The sequence below is a fragment of the Lissotriton vulgaris genome, chromosome 11 (genome assembly GCF_964263255.1).
Source record: "Lissotriton vulgaris chromosome 11, aLisVul1.2, whole genome shotgun sequence".
Taxonomy (NCBI): Eukaryota; Metazoa; Chordata; class Amphibia; order Caudata; family Salamandridae; genus Lissotriton; species Lissotriton vulgaris.
The window spans coordinates 1,073,094,394-1,073,108,826 of NC_141699.1; the positions used below are offsets into that span (position 1 = coordinate 1,073,094,394).

Sequence of the window (14,433 nt, forward strand, 5' to 3'; positions counted from 1 at the left end):
TTTTACTCCACTCAGTATTAGCCATGGATCTTTCTTCACACTTTGGTTAAATACTCATTTTTTCTACTGCATCAATAACTCTAATACCATGCCAGATTACAATTTTAACTGGAAAATAAATGTCATTGCCTCAGCAAAAACATCCTTTTGCCCTTCCTCCAGCACAATCTACTTCACAGTCTTCTTCACATGCTGATGATGCTTGGTGATAGAGACTACAGTGTCTGTTTCATCCCCCATGCCACAATATTGGTAAACCTGCATCTTGCCAGTTGGTAAACTTTGTATTCTGTGTTAGGTTACCTCACAATGTTATAATCCCTGTAATTGTCAGATCATAACATGACTCTGCTTCAAACGTTATCCCTCAATGCTGGTACATACATACCTTCTCAATGTTGAACCCTTGCAAAGACGTATCCTTCACAGTCTGCCTAAGCATGCCAATGGGTGCAATGTTGCTTATACGTAGTATCTCATGGATTACTGCATTAGTGTAAGGAACCCTCTTTCGGTCCTCATACTGGATGACCTGAGATTCACCAAAGACCACAGACAACTCCTTCTGAACTTTCCCTTTAAAGAAATATTTTCAGAGGTCAGAGAAATACTCCTATTCTAACTCACAAGTGTCTATTATCAGTACAGTTGTTGCCTAACAAATCTCAATTCAAGTCCACCCAAACCCTCAGTCATAATAACTCTGTTAAATTCAACTCAAGTCAAAGCCACTTAAACCATCCTAGCCTTAAGAAATTAAATATTATCCTTAATACAAATACCAGTGTTTTGATATTTCTGGTAATCAGTTTAGTAATGTTATTGTTTATGTTTGTCACTATCATTTTTAATGAAAGTTTAGCAATGGATAGTGCTTAAATATAAAAATGTAAATGATTTATAAATCCAGTAATATCAGTCATGTTTATTAACTTTGGTTCCGATGGCCCCTCCGCCAGTATAAAAGCACATGAGTCTATGTCTTCCTCTATGAAACAAAATCATGAGGTACTTCCAATGCAGAATTGACTGTCAAATGTGAAGTATGCTATGTGTAGCCCTTCCATTTATGAATCTGCACAGTGCATGGCTATACCCAGATATAAGAAGCAATACATGTATATGTAAGTGTGAGTTGACTATCTTGTTGTGGCTAAGGAAACATACGTGTGTCTCTTCATGTACAATTTGTGTCTGGCAATTGGAATCATTGTCCGGGCATTTGTAGTTTTTTCTCAGCATATTTATGAATGTGCCTGTACATCTGATGGTTTTGGTAGCATGTCTGATAGTCTTGTTGAAGTGACTGTAATTGGACAATTGCAGCTCTGCATGTGCTTATGAGGGTTATTCCTTGGAATACAGTGGTTTAGTGAGAACATTTGATGGTTGCTGCATCAGGGCAATTTGAAACTGTGCTCGGGCACGTCAACCATAACTGAATGTATGGTGCTTTAAGTTTGGACAGGTGTCTGAGCCGAGCACAAGATTCTGCCCCTGAGCATATAACCGCTATTGTTGGGAATATAAAAGTTGTGTGTAACATATGATTGTTGTGCCTAGGATTTTGTGGATGGATATTTCAGACTGCATATTGTCATTTGAGGCTGTGTATAGTTATATTACAGTATTGCCATATTATGATTGTGTCTTGCCAGCTCAGGCTGTTCCTAAGCATGTTATGCTCTGCCCTGGCAGAAGACTATTGTATCTGGCATTAGATGGTTATGCTGGAGAATTTACTGGCTTGATCTTGACACACAATCATTTTTTCTGTGTATGTGAGGTGCACCTGCATATTTTGGACTGTGTCTAAGCTTAAAATAGAGGTGCCTTGGCACTTAAGGATGTATTACAAAATATAAGGTCGTAATAGGGAACTTGTGGGAGTTTGTGACTCTTCTTGAGCATTAAACTATATTTGGATACCTGAGGTTGTGCCTGAGAATATGATGCCCGTACCTGTGTATGTTGTTGTAGTGCTTCTGCCCTATGGAGACTCTGCCCTTTGGCTTATAATGGTTTGGCCCAGGTTTATATATTGCTAGTTACTGAAACATCAATTTAACAGCATTAAAAAAAAAATGTTTTCGCGAAACTAGCCCTATTTGTAATTCGTTACTGATCTTAGTTTTAATAACTTCCCCCGTGTCACAGGATACTTCGCATCCAATCATGCTGTGTCAACATCATCAGAGGTAATGTGCTATCACATGCTGTAAAAAGAGACTGTGCCAAGGTTGGTTGCTATTACTTCTACTACCTCTGGTATTTAGGGATTTGACATAATTGATTGTTTCCCTAAACATGCCCATAGTAATCTATCAACAAGACTATCTATGAAAGGTGCTTGCTTAGAGCTCCCGTGACTCTTGTGGAACACAGTCTGACCTAGCTCTTGTATCAGAACAGTCAATGAAACAGTCATCTTCATTTGGACCTTCATGCCCCTCCAAATAACATTATTTACTTAGGTTTGCTGATCTACATAATATGTCCACATTTTGGCTTCTAAATTCAAACTGCACAAAGTATAACAAAATACTTCTGTTGTACTCATTGTATTCATCCTAAATCCTACCTTGGATTTCTGGGTGATTCACCAGGTAGAGCAGTGCCCACAGTAAAGCGGTGGTGGTGGTCTCCATCCCAGCTCCAAACAAATCAGACACAAGGCGGATCATGTTCTCCTCATCAAACGTAGAGGTGATATCTTGAGAGTCCTAGATTGTAAAAAAAACATTCACATTCAGCAGATAGGAAATATTAAATGAGCATAATGTTTCCTGAACATAAATAAGCCATGGTGACTCATGAATGACATAAAAGTGTTTTGTCTTGTTCAATTATTGGCATTTGTGCAAATTAAAGTATCAAATTGTAGAACCAAATTGTATAGAAAAGGACCAGAACCTTCTAATAACAATTAATTAAATGAAAACTTTATTTGAAAACAGGGATTGATAACATTAGATATTGAAGATTAGGGTAAGGTTATAGTCTATTAGTTTTAGATGAGTAGGTAATGAATGTGAACTACCCTTGTCTCGAGAGAAAAGAAAAGGTAGAAAAGTAGGGGCCCGATTCACAAAGGTAAACTTAGAACAAAAGTCTAAGTTTAGACCTGAAGTCAAAGTTTAGATCTAAAGTCTAACTTTACTACTAGTAAAATTATACTTTTGGTCTAAGTTTGGATCAAAAGTCTAACTTGAGTTGTAGTAAAGTTAGACTTTAGGTCTAAATGTAGATTTCAGGTCTAAACCTAGACTTTTAGTAAAGTTAGACTTTTTGTCTAAGTTTGGATCAAAAGTCTAACTTAGACCAAAAGTCTAAGTAGTAGTAAAATTAGACTATAGGTCTAAACTTAGGCTTCAGGCCTAAACTTAGACTTTTGGTCTACGTTTACCTTTGTGAATCAGGCTCTAGGTCTTTAGTAAACGCATGCGTGGAATCAGTGACTCCAGTTTGAGGAGGATGGTTAGAGGAATATCTGCATCATTAAATAAGAAACTCAAATTGTTAGGGCAGATAGGGAAGAAGGAAAGGAGTAAAGAATAATGGAATCAATCAAGGGGACAATGGGTTAGATGTATTGATTTAATGGAATCAATCAAGGGGACAAATGGTTAGATGTATTGATTTGTGTTTGCTCTATAATGTGCCAAATGTATTGCACTTCAACCACTTAGAAAATCTACAGCAATGTCTTTGACATAATTCTGTAGGTATCAATGGTTTATTGAGACTGTGTTTGTAGATCGGTGCTCAAAGATCTGTGCCAAGAATTTGACATTGCTACCGTACTGAGGCTTGTGGCCAAATTTCAAATTAAGGACGGAGGTAATGCAAGAGTTGTTAACCCAGAGCTCTACATCATTTTCCATAGTATATTATACATTGAAATTAGCTCCTTCATTCTGGGATCGTGGATGATAAAAACCATTGCACAATACCTTCTTTCTTGATGAGATCAGATTAAAAAGTGATATGGACTTTACTCCATCTGATAATTACTGGCTGAAATAAAGTTTGCATCCCCTGTTGAATTTTGTTTGGTAAAACCTGTCGGAATATAAAAGGGGAAACATATGCAGTACTAGAGATGCAGATCTTTTTGCAGTAACCACCAAATTTAGATTAGCTCCCTGATCAGAGGTTATGATCGGCGACCCTGAGGGAGCACATTCTATTGATATTCCATGCTAATCTCAGGAGCTTCTACATTTCTTTATTAATTGCTCTGGCATGTATTATATTTCATTTAAACAAGAATGTGATAAGGCCAAGTGTTTGATAAGATCCCTCAAAGCAACAGTCCTAAAAATACCCATTGTATCATGGTTTATTTTATGGCCACTTGTGTTTCCCACATGTTAGATACATTTTTTTGGAGGTAGAATAGACCAGTCAATGTGGCAGCCGTGAATACTCACTTGTGATATTTTAGTTTGGTAGAAATCAATCAAGTCCTGGGGCTCTTCAGACATTCCATTCTCTTTGTGACTTTTGATTTCCTTCTTCACAAATTCCTCTATAATGGCACATGATTTAAAGATTGCGTTATGAGGTCCTGGAAGATGCCTCATCAGCCAGGGGAAAACATCAAAGAGCTGGAGAGAGAGGATTGGAGTTGATTAAGTAAAATCTTCTTTTTTGACAATACCTTCAACAAATCATAGTCAATAGGGACAGACAGGCTACTTTCTGAATAAATTTCTCCCTCTAGAATGGCTGCGTTCTACATACTTGGAGAGCTATTACCTTATTTATATGGGTGTGCATGTGTGTCTAAAACAAACCGAAATTAGCAAGTGTATTATCAAACAAATAAAACAAAAGAGAATTATGTAGTAGTATGAACTTTACAGCATCAGTGATGCAATGCAGGGATTAGGGAAAAGATATTGAGATTAAGCCCTGCCTTCTTAAAACTTGGTCCCACTGTGGACCATACCTTGATTTGCCACCTCACAAATATACAAATAAATGGTCATGGACATGAAATACAAACTCTAATTAAGGTGCCCTCTCTTCCTTGAAGAAGCACCCACCAGGCTAGTAATAAAGGCCACAAAGTAAGAGTCTAAAACATTTTCCAAGCCTCTTTTACCTCTTGTTCAGATCTGAATGGTCTGTGTATCTGCCTGGATCCTGGTCTTGTCAGTTTAACATCATTTCAACACACAGGTTGGGCATAGGTATGTGCATGAGGGAAATTTCATGTGTGCAATATATTGATTATAGGTAAATGTAGTGCAAAGTGTCCATGTTAACCTATTCTACAAAATAAATGTAAAATGTATTGAGTACATCCAGAGTGTTGATCTGCATTCCTATAGATTTTGGAAGTGCACTTTCTATTTCTTCCTTACTCTGCGCATCCCCAGCCCAAAACTGTTACATGGCTTGTACTCACCGGTGGTCATTCTTTCCCTTTAGAATCAGAACCTTTTCTCTATGTCACTGTCTCATTTCCTGGTTCAACACTCAACTACTGCTGCCACCCCTTTCTCCCACACATTCCCAGTATCTCTCTTTTTCTGCGACCCCCATATCCAGAAACACTCCCTGGCCCACCCCTCCCCAAATGTTGTTTCTCAGAGCTCTAACAGTGCCACATCTCCTATTTCTATTGTTTCCTAACCCAGCCCCACTTTCTAGTCCACCTAACTCTCAATTATTGGTGAATCTAGTATAGCTCAACTTTTTAAAACTCCATTGTTGTGCCATTTCCATTCCTTTCCCCCATTGTTGATCTGCTTTGTAACTGTGATGTTAACTTCACAACATGATTGAGTTCCCAGGTGTAGAAAATGTATCTTTGTGCACCAGTGCCACTAGGTTATTTCATTTTTATGGAGCAAGATTGCTGGCATTTGGCTGTCTGGGCATTAAATGGTTGCTACCGTGCTTTCACTGTATGTGTTTTGTCCTTTAAACAGGGCAAATGCTCTGGGATAAACCAACTATTATATTTGATGGCTGTGTATAACCACTGAAAAGGGCACACATATTGTGCAAGTGGCACTAAAGACAAATACACTATGTAGGACACAGCTAGGCTTTTGCCACCTATGTCCCTAGCTAATCCCAAATAAATTAATTGAGAAACATCAATGACATACTGTGGGAAAGGCAGCAGTGGCAGAATATCAAATCAGTCCAGTTTTTGATTTGAATAATACATCTGATATTAAGCAAGCCCATTTTGTGTGTGCTTGTAAGTTCCCAAGTCCAGATGCATAATGATCAGATTCAAATCATGTAAATTGCACCCATATGCATGTGGATAAGGAAACTGTGAGCTGAAAGAGCCGTGTTTTCAGAAAACCATTACACCAGATTATCGTAAAAGGCTGGATTCTTTCACTTTTCTATGAGTTAGGCTTTTGAGCTACTAGAAACACCAATTTTGTGACATTGTAATAAATAAGGAAAATACATATTTTATTGTAAATGTCACAACAATATTTTCCAGAAAGGTTGTTTTTATTTTGTACTAAATTACATTGAAACTATAACTTATCTAATTCTTAGCTTTAATTTGCCTTTTTTCTTTTATTCTGTTCAGGCCCTGCAAATGTTCCTCCTCAACTACTGCTGCAATGTGTGCTCTACCTGTGCTTGCTTATGTCTTTTGCGAGTTTTATCCTATCTCTCTCTTTGTCTCCCCTACCATGGAATTTTCCTCTTTATTTCTGCTTCCCCCTCATTCCCCTTTTCTTGTTTTCCTTATTTAGCTTCTTACTCATCCCTCTGGTTTTGTTTCTCATTGAATTTTTCTCTACAGGGCCATTCCTCTTCTCGTCTGATTGTCTCCCTACACCTATTACAAAAAAACCTATGTCTTATTTACCTGCCAATCATTAACATGCTTAATTTTTATCTGCCTCTTTTCAAACCTTCAAATATCTCACTTCAAGGTGTTTCTCATGACTAACAAATAACTTAGACTATGATGCAATTGTGAGACTCACCCGAGCCCCTATGCTGCCTAGCTTACTAGTAGCATCATCAGTGGCTTCAATGAGCTGATGGAATTCTTTATCATCCCTGGAGAAGCGATGCCCAAAAACCACAGCAGAGATCACGTTGGTGACAGAATGGACGATTGCCGGAGAGGGATCCAGGCTTTTCCCTGTGATCACAAAAGAGAAAGAGTCACTGGAGCATGCTCCAGAAGGCCAGAGAGCTTAAGGGCCACATCTGAAGTCCTGTCAAAATAATAGAAGGAGAATATGGATGTGAATGATGTGCAGACTAGTTCAAGGGATTGTTTCACAAATACACTATCATGTTGTTTTTCTTAATTCATAGTTGGCATTGGTTTTTCCTGGTTTTTGCAGATGCAGGGACAGTTTAGCAATATCAATAGGGAAATTGGAACTGTTAACTCTACACCCCCTAACCAAGATAATGGGCACTCAGTCTGCAATGGAACATTGGCCTTTGAGGCCTCTTTCACTTGCTGGGAAACCTAGTCTATCTTAAAGGCATAAAAGATGTTGTGTGAAGATTAAATTTAGGCATAATACAAAACAATTATTACAGTTAAAGCAAGGAATGTTACGCCACCAATTGTTATTCTGTATAAGCAAGCAGCCCCTTAATATTACAATTGTTATATAAGTACTTATACTATATAAATAGTAACACACATTCAATTCAAACCACAAAACAAAACAATTTTGCAAGTATACTGTGTAGGTTTTTTGTAGGGTTTAACCCAGGAAAAATTACTTGTAATGAGTTTTTAACCTGCCTCATTGTAACTTTTGTCATCTTTATGATGTTCCGGAAAATCTCAAAGTTCTTTTTCAAACATCTCTGTAACAATGAAAAGTCCTTAAATCCAGTATATGAAAATAGATTTGATTTATTGTAGCTTAGTTCTCATATTTGGGGAAGCCATATTTTCCATTTTCCATGCTACAATCTACATTTTCTAAATGAAAATAAGTGAAACAAGGTTCTGTAAGATATATTTTGTTGAGTTATCGAACAGTGAAATAAATACGGTTCACATCACTGAACATTGTGTCATTTGCTGGGTATTGGCATTGAAGGAAATGTTTTTAGCACTAGTACAGTTCCCAACTACTAACTAAAAGTAAAGATCAACCTGACCTTCTAAACTGCATGAAAATATTGTTCGAGGGGCTATTCTGATTACTAATAAATCTCATATGTGGTTGACAATAATTGTTGTCAGTGGTGTTTAAAATAAATTCCTAATGTCTATTCTGCAGTATTCTTGTACCCATTAACATTACTGTCACACCAGTTTACATGCTATAAAATATTCTCGATCTGTTCACCAAAAATTCAACTTGTAGACAGTTTATACATTTTCCAGAAATATTACATTTGCAGAAACAATGTTCTGGTATTTCACACTTCCTAAAATCTTCATTATTAAAATGCTAAAGGTGTGTAAACCATTTGTAAACCAAGTTAGCAGACCATGAAACAAATCTGGTTATAGTTTCAAATTAACAACCATCCAAAAATAGCTATGTATCTGATTTTAAACTGTATACCATAGACTCAATTACTGCTCCCTAAGGCTGCATGCTTAGTATACGCCTCTTAATACCAACATATTATTTATACATATCCTCTCACTATTACACCACACAAGTTAAATGCCTACAGTAAAAAAAGAAATTAAATGGTCACATTAAATGAAGAGGAAAAGGGAATTTTACACTGAAAAAAACAGAGAAACTTTCCTTTTTTGGACTTCTCCATCCCAATCATGTATTCTTCAACACAAGACAAGAAAACACATAAATGACATAAATGTAATTGATAACTTAAGATCACATAAATGAACATGAAACCTCACGTAAATGACATAACTATTATATATATATATATATACATATATATATATATATATATATATATATATATATATATATATATATATATATATATATATATATATATATATATATATATATATATATATATATATATATATATATATACAACCATTTAGATAATTTAACAAAAACAAGGAAAAAAAATACACAAGTGCCCAAAATAGACAACAGTTCTTTTCCTATTGTTTGAAGGAAAATGCAACTAGCCTTAAGAAGCAGTTGATGAATCTATGGTGTAAGGGGTCTTCAGTATACAGTTTATTTTGATTGATCCTGCCCCTTATTGCCTAAACTGGATCTCCCTCTCTATGATACACATGTATCTGCTTTTGACAGTGAATTGGTTCATCAGTGACATAATATGCTACTATATAGGCATAAAGATCAATATCCCTTTGTAAGCTACTTCAGATTTGTCTATAATCGACTCTGTGTAGAGAACTAATGAATGTTCAATTGTGTGGTAACAAATAATGCCAGTGCAATATGATGGTCAGCAACAACTTTGTACCCTGAAAATAATATGCATGTTAGCACTTATTCTATTAAATTATCCTGATTTGCTCGCTGCCAGGCAGCCTATCTTGCAATCGATAATAATAGATCTTACATTTTACATAATTATTGCAGCCATCAAGTCAGTAACACACATCACTCACACTGCTGTATAAAATTGCTAGACTTTATGTATATGTTTTTAGAAATTTTAAAATGCATTGAATTCAAGCATATTGTATATGGAAGACTTTATATGATCCTTACAAACACATGAACTCTGGGTTTGTTTTAAAAAAAAATGATATACTTTTTAACTGTTTTTATTTGTTATCTGAAATGAATTTGTACTAGCAAATGGAGCTTTTAAAATTAGGCTTTTATGAGTTTTTTTTATCTCGAATAAAGCATATTTGAATGAATTGAATGATTTGAGGTTTTATTAAGAGAATTTGCTGCATTATATTAATAGATATAATTATGAGAAAAGATTTATCTCTATTGAAATATTTGTGTAAAATGTTTTGTGTTGTAATATGTATGGCTTAGAATGTCTAATGTTTTCTTATGCTATCAAATACATAATTTTATATTGATATTTCCTAATTTGGTGGAGAAGGGGATAACATTTTATATCTGCACTTACATGAAAGAACTAAGGGCCTGATTACGACTTTGTTAGTCCTGTGCTGGCTTTGCAATGTCACAGCACCACCAAAGATGCGCAAAGACCGCCGGCCTGATTACTTTGTTGAACTTGTGCAGATGGGCAGTACTTTTGCTGTTCTCACGATAGTGCCTTGAAAAAGGGCACCGAAACGGGAAAGGCAAAAATGTTCAGCACAGCATGGACTGTGAAGTCCATGTTGTGCTGGAACTGGGGGTGCAAGCATCTTTTTGGGGTGGGCTCACTGCCATGAAAAGGTTAGCGGTAGAGGAACTTCAAATATGCTCGGCGGGACTGTGCCTGTCCCACTCAGCATATTGCATTGCTGGTCCGACGCTCCACCGCCAGGGAACGGCGGTTCCCTGGCGTAGCTGCCAGCCAACACCCAGGATTATGTCGTTAGTTGTAATCCGGTGGTCGGACCACCGCCGCTGCGAGTCTGGCAACCCATGGACCGCCAGACTTGTAATCAGCCCCTAAGATCTTCTGACATCTCTGATTCAAGTCGTTAGGTATGGACAGCTCACATGATAGGTGAAGAACCAACACCTTGTTTTAGACCAATGTAATTGTACAATATGAAATGTCTCAAAGGTAATCAGGTCCTCCACCTTTAGCCGAAATGCCCATGCACTTAGGATACTCTCACATTAATAAGAGTCACATGAGTCGTCTGTTACCAGAGAAAATGCATGCTTATCATTTTCACAAACCTGTTTCTCCACAACTCATATTAGGAGTTAGGAAGCAAAGTAATCCTTGTGGCACATTACTGATTAAGCAAAACAAAAGTAACTAGTCAACTAGGATACTGGAATGGTCTCTTTCTTATGTTTTCACATTTCAGCCTTTTAAGAAACCACTCTGTGCTTGTGGCATGAATCTTTTTCTACATTTGGGATACTTGATTGAGACAAGGTGTTTCTATTCACCTTATTACCTCATGGGAGATGTGCAGAACCCCTCTAATCAAAGTGTATCCTAAACACAGCCTCTCTGCTGTCATTATGCATCTGCATTGGCAGCCTTCTTTTCAATGGCACTCCTGTCACTAGACTTCTGTGTAAAGCTGACTTTTTACAAACCTGAAGAAGGCCCCTCTCTCCATAGGCTGTAGATTATAGATAAGCCTGGAAAGATTGAGATTCTTCTTTGATCCTAAAGTTCAAGCTCAGTCGTTGTATTTTGAAAAACTTCGAGAAAAAAGCATTAAAAAATGATAAACTGTGTCCTACTCTGCCAGTGACTAGTCGATTGTCCTGTAAAAGATCGATTTACTTAGGCATTAATGCTAATTCCAATTGGATCACCACATACAAGTACTACAAAGGCTCTGCTAGGAGTACATAAGGGCTAACAAGGAGCAGCCACATGTCCTGTTGATGACACCCATTGGACAGCCATGGCCACTGTTCCTTTCTACTTCAAAATCACTCTTGTCCTTAGAAGCTTTTTCTGGCCCCCTAAAAACTCTCACAGATGCATACTTACAAATATGTTCTGGGTTAACCATTGTGATGCCGAAAGATAAAAAATACAATCAGGGGCCATTTAAAGAATCCCCTTTAAGTCAGTTTTATGAATTTCACTAAATTAGTTGTAGAAGCAATGGTTTCACTAAACGTTAATGCAGAGAAAACACACAAAAATGCAGGGACTATTGGTGTGACTGGGATGATGGACTTCAGAAACTAGTTGATAAAATGATTATCAATTTGTTGGAAAATACTAAAATAGAGAGCCACCACAAAGTCCGGATTTACTGATCGGTTTGTAGATTTGGCTGTGATTCAAACATCAGAGATATCACTGACTATTTCATAGCGCCACTGGTAGCCAATACATCCCTCACTTTAGTATTAACCTGCTCAGCAGTACTAATGTTAAGGAACACGGAAGGACAAAAGGCTGAGGTCAACAGACTCACCATATAGTGCAGTACAGATTTCAATTTAGTGTTTTTGCTGGTGAATTAATATCGACCACTGAATCAGATATAGATTTTATAGCAACATTTGGGGGGGGGGCATCCAAATATAAGACCCTTTACATCCACAGCCAGTGAGCAGAAAAGGAAACAAATCAGCAATACTCTAATCTCCTTGGAATACTACATTTTCAATATGTATTTTCAAGAGATAAGTTGCTTACTCTTTTCCTTATGAATGAGTGGTAATTCTAATTCTGCCAGAGATGTGAGACGTGTCCACAATTTAGGGGATATTCTGAATGAGGTCTGATCCTTCTTACATATAATTTGGGGGTGCCCAGTAATTCCAATCCTCTGGGTTGCTGTTGTACATTGTATCAATGTGGTATGTGGAATGGATTTTAGGCTTTCAGCTAAGTGGGGTCTTCTTAATGTCTGGGATGCCACAGACTTAAATCGTATGGAGCAGATCTGGGTTACCATGGTATGATGATTTCAAACAAAATATTACTCAGCTTTGGGGGGCTGAAGTAAAAAGTCTTAGACTGGAAAAGAGACTTACATTGGTGTGTGGTAGCAGACATAGTTGTCCATGCAAGAAGAGGCTGCCCTAAAAAGTGGGGGAAGATATGGGGTAAATGCAGTACATATAGGGGAGACCTATGTGCTGGCCCGTTACATTGTCCTCAAGGACTAATACCAAGAACTGTGCTGCACCAGAACTACGTCAATCTGTAATAGGATAGGCCACAGCTTGAGATATTATTTGAGAAGAGATAGCACTAAATGTAATTATAATCATCATGTTGTGTTCATGTTCAATACTGTCTTACTATGTGCCTAATATAAAGACATATTAATGAAAAGGCAAGGGTTTTGATGTGTGTTTTCATTGCAAGTTGAGGGCAGCTGTGCTTTTTTTCTAGGTACCATATTCAGCCACATTGTTGGGAGAGTTCAGCCTTTAGGGGATGACATACTATAGAATGAGGTCATGGGGCAGCAGGAGTACATGTGCGGAGGAGTGTATGAGGAGAGCAAGGGAGTACATTTTAAGCTCGCTCCCTAAATATGCGCACCCCTTGGAGACAAAACTAGAAATCTGGGGTTCCGGATTGAACCGTTCAAGAATATACGGCAGTTTGGAAACGGGGATTATTCAAGTCAGTTTTAGAAGGTACAACATAAAATACATAAGAGCAGATGTACTGCAGTGTGTTTAGTTAGATTATATGGCAGACATCCCCTTGTACAGCAATAGTAATATAAAAAATACTCTCTATTTATTAGAGTCCAGTAAATAGACCATACTTCGGGTCCGCAAAACAAGTACAAGAATAAGTGCAAATATCAACTCCCTTTCATTCAGGTGAGAATAAAGAGAACACCTTTGAGGCTTACAAATGAATTCAGGGATATATATAAGTATTTCTCAAATTGAAGGGCTCATTAGGATGAAGGATTTTCCGCATCCTCCGGGCCGCGGGAAGCCACCACCGGCCTGGAGGATGCGGAAAATCCTCTGCGGACCCACCAAGACCCACCGCCACATTAGGATGGCTGGTGGGTCCTGGTTTTCGTCCGCAGCTTTTCCTCCGTGGTTGGCTTACAACTGCGGCGGAAAAGCTCTGATATGGTGACGGTGTCTCTCAGACACCGTCAGCCAGATTATGATGTGCTGGGAAACATGATTTTCCGGGTGCAGCTTGAAGCTGCACCCGCCGCAATGTTAAAGATATAGGATGTGACTGCCACCCTGGTGGTCACATCCTAATCTGCACAGAGGGAACGCTGCAGCCCATGCGGACGTTCCCTTCTACTCAGGGGTCGCGGACGGACTCAAGTCCGTCCGCGATCCTAATGAGCCCCTGAGTTTGATGACGAAGATATGTGGAGTGTTATTTGGACCCAGAAACTGTACACAAATGTGGGGTAGCTTCAGAAGTGCTTTAGCAAAAACCGTTTCCGAGTTTCCTTTTTTAAAGGTTGTAAGCAGGAGCAATGTGATGCTCTGAATGGATAAGCTTTAACTATCCTTATGAAATGTTGATATACTGTGTAGATAATTGGAGAAATATAGTTGATGTAAATAACATGGGCATATCCTATAAGGAGATTAAATTGAGCTGTAACACATGTGAGCATTTATAAAACAAATCATATAATTATGAGTTGTGTTAGGAGAATGTCATTGTAAATTTCGTATACAGTAGAATTATTTTAAGGTTTTTAAATACATATTTCTGAACATAATGAGTGTCTTGATAAAGATGGAATAACCAGATACCCATCGAAACGCATCAACACATTTCTATACATTATCCCGAGGACAAGTTGGACCGGTAGATACAAAATAGAGTATATGTATCCAGGCTAATCTTGCAAAAATTATTCCCAGGGAATTGTTGAGTTAAAAGACAAAGTATACGGTCTATCATTGTTCTTCCTCCCGA

General features: G+C 37.7%; 1 protein-coding gene across 2 annotated transcripts in view; it reads right to left on the bottom strand.

Annotated features, from left to right (window-relative positions):
- Nucleotides 1–14,433, bottom strand: part of LOC147684126 (cytochrome P450 2J2-like) — an 84,444-nt gene that overhangs the window by 37,580 nt on the left and 32,431 nt on the right. For both annotated transcript variants that reach the window (XM_086944509.1, XM_086944510.1), the window contains exons 4-7: nt 6,978–7,138; nt 4,434–4,610; nt 2,582–2,723; nt 389–576 (exon numbers count right to left, since the gene is read on the bottom strand). In XM_086944509.1, the coding sequence (XP_086800635.1) occupies nt 389–576; nt 2,582–2,723; nt 4,434–4,610; nt 6,978–7,138 (668 nt within the window). The remainder of the gene's footprint in view (nt 1–388; nt 577–2,581; nt 2,724–4,433; nt 4,611–6,977; nt 7,139–14,433) is intronic.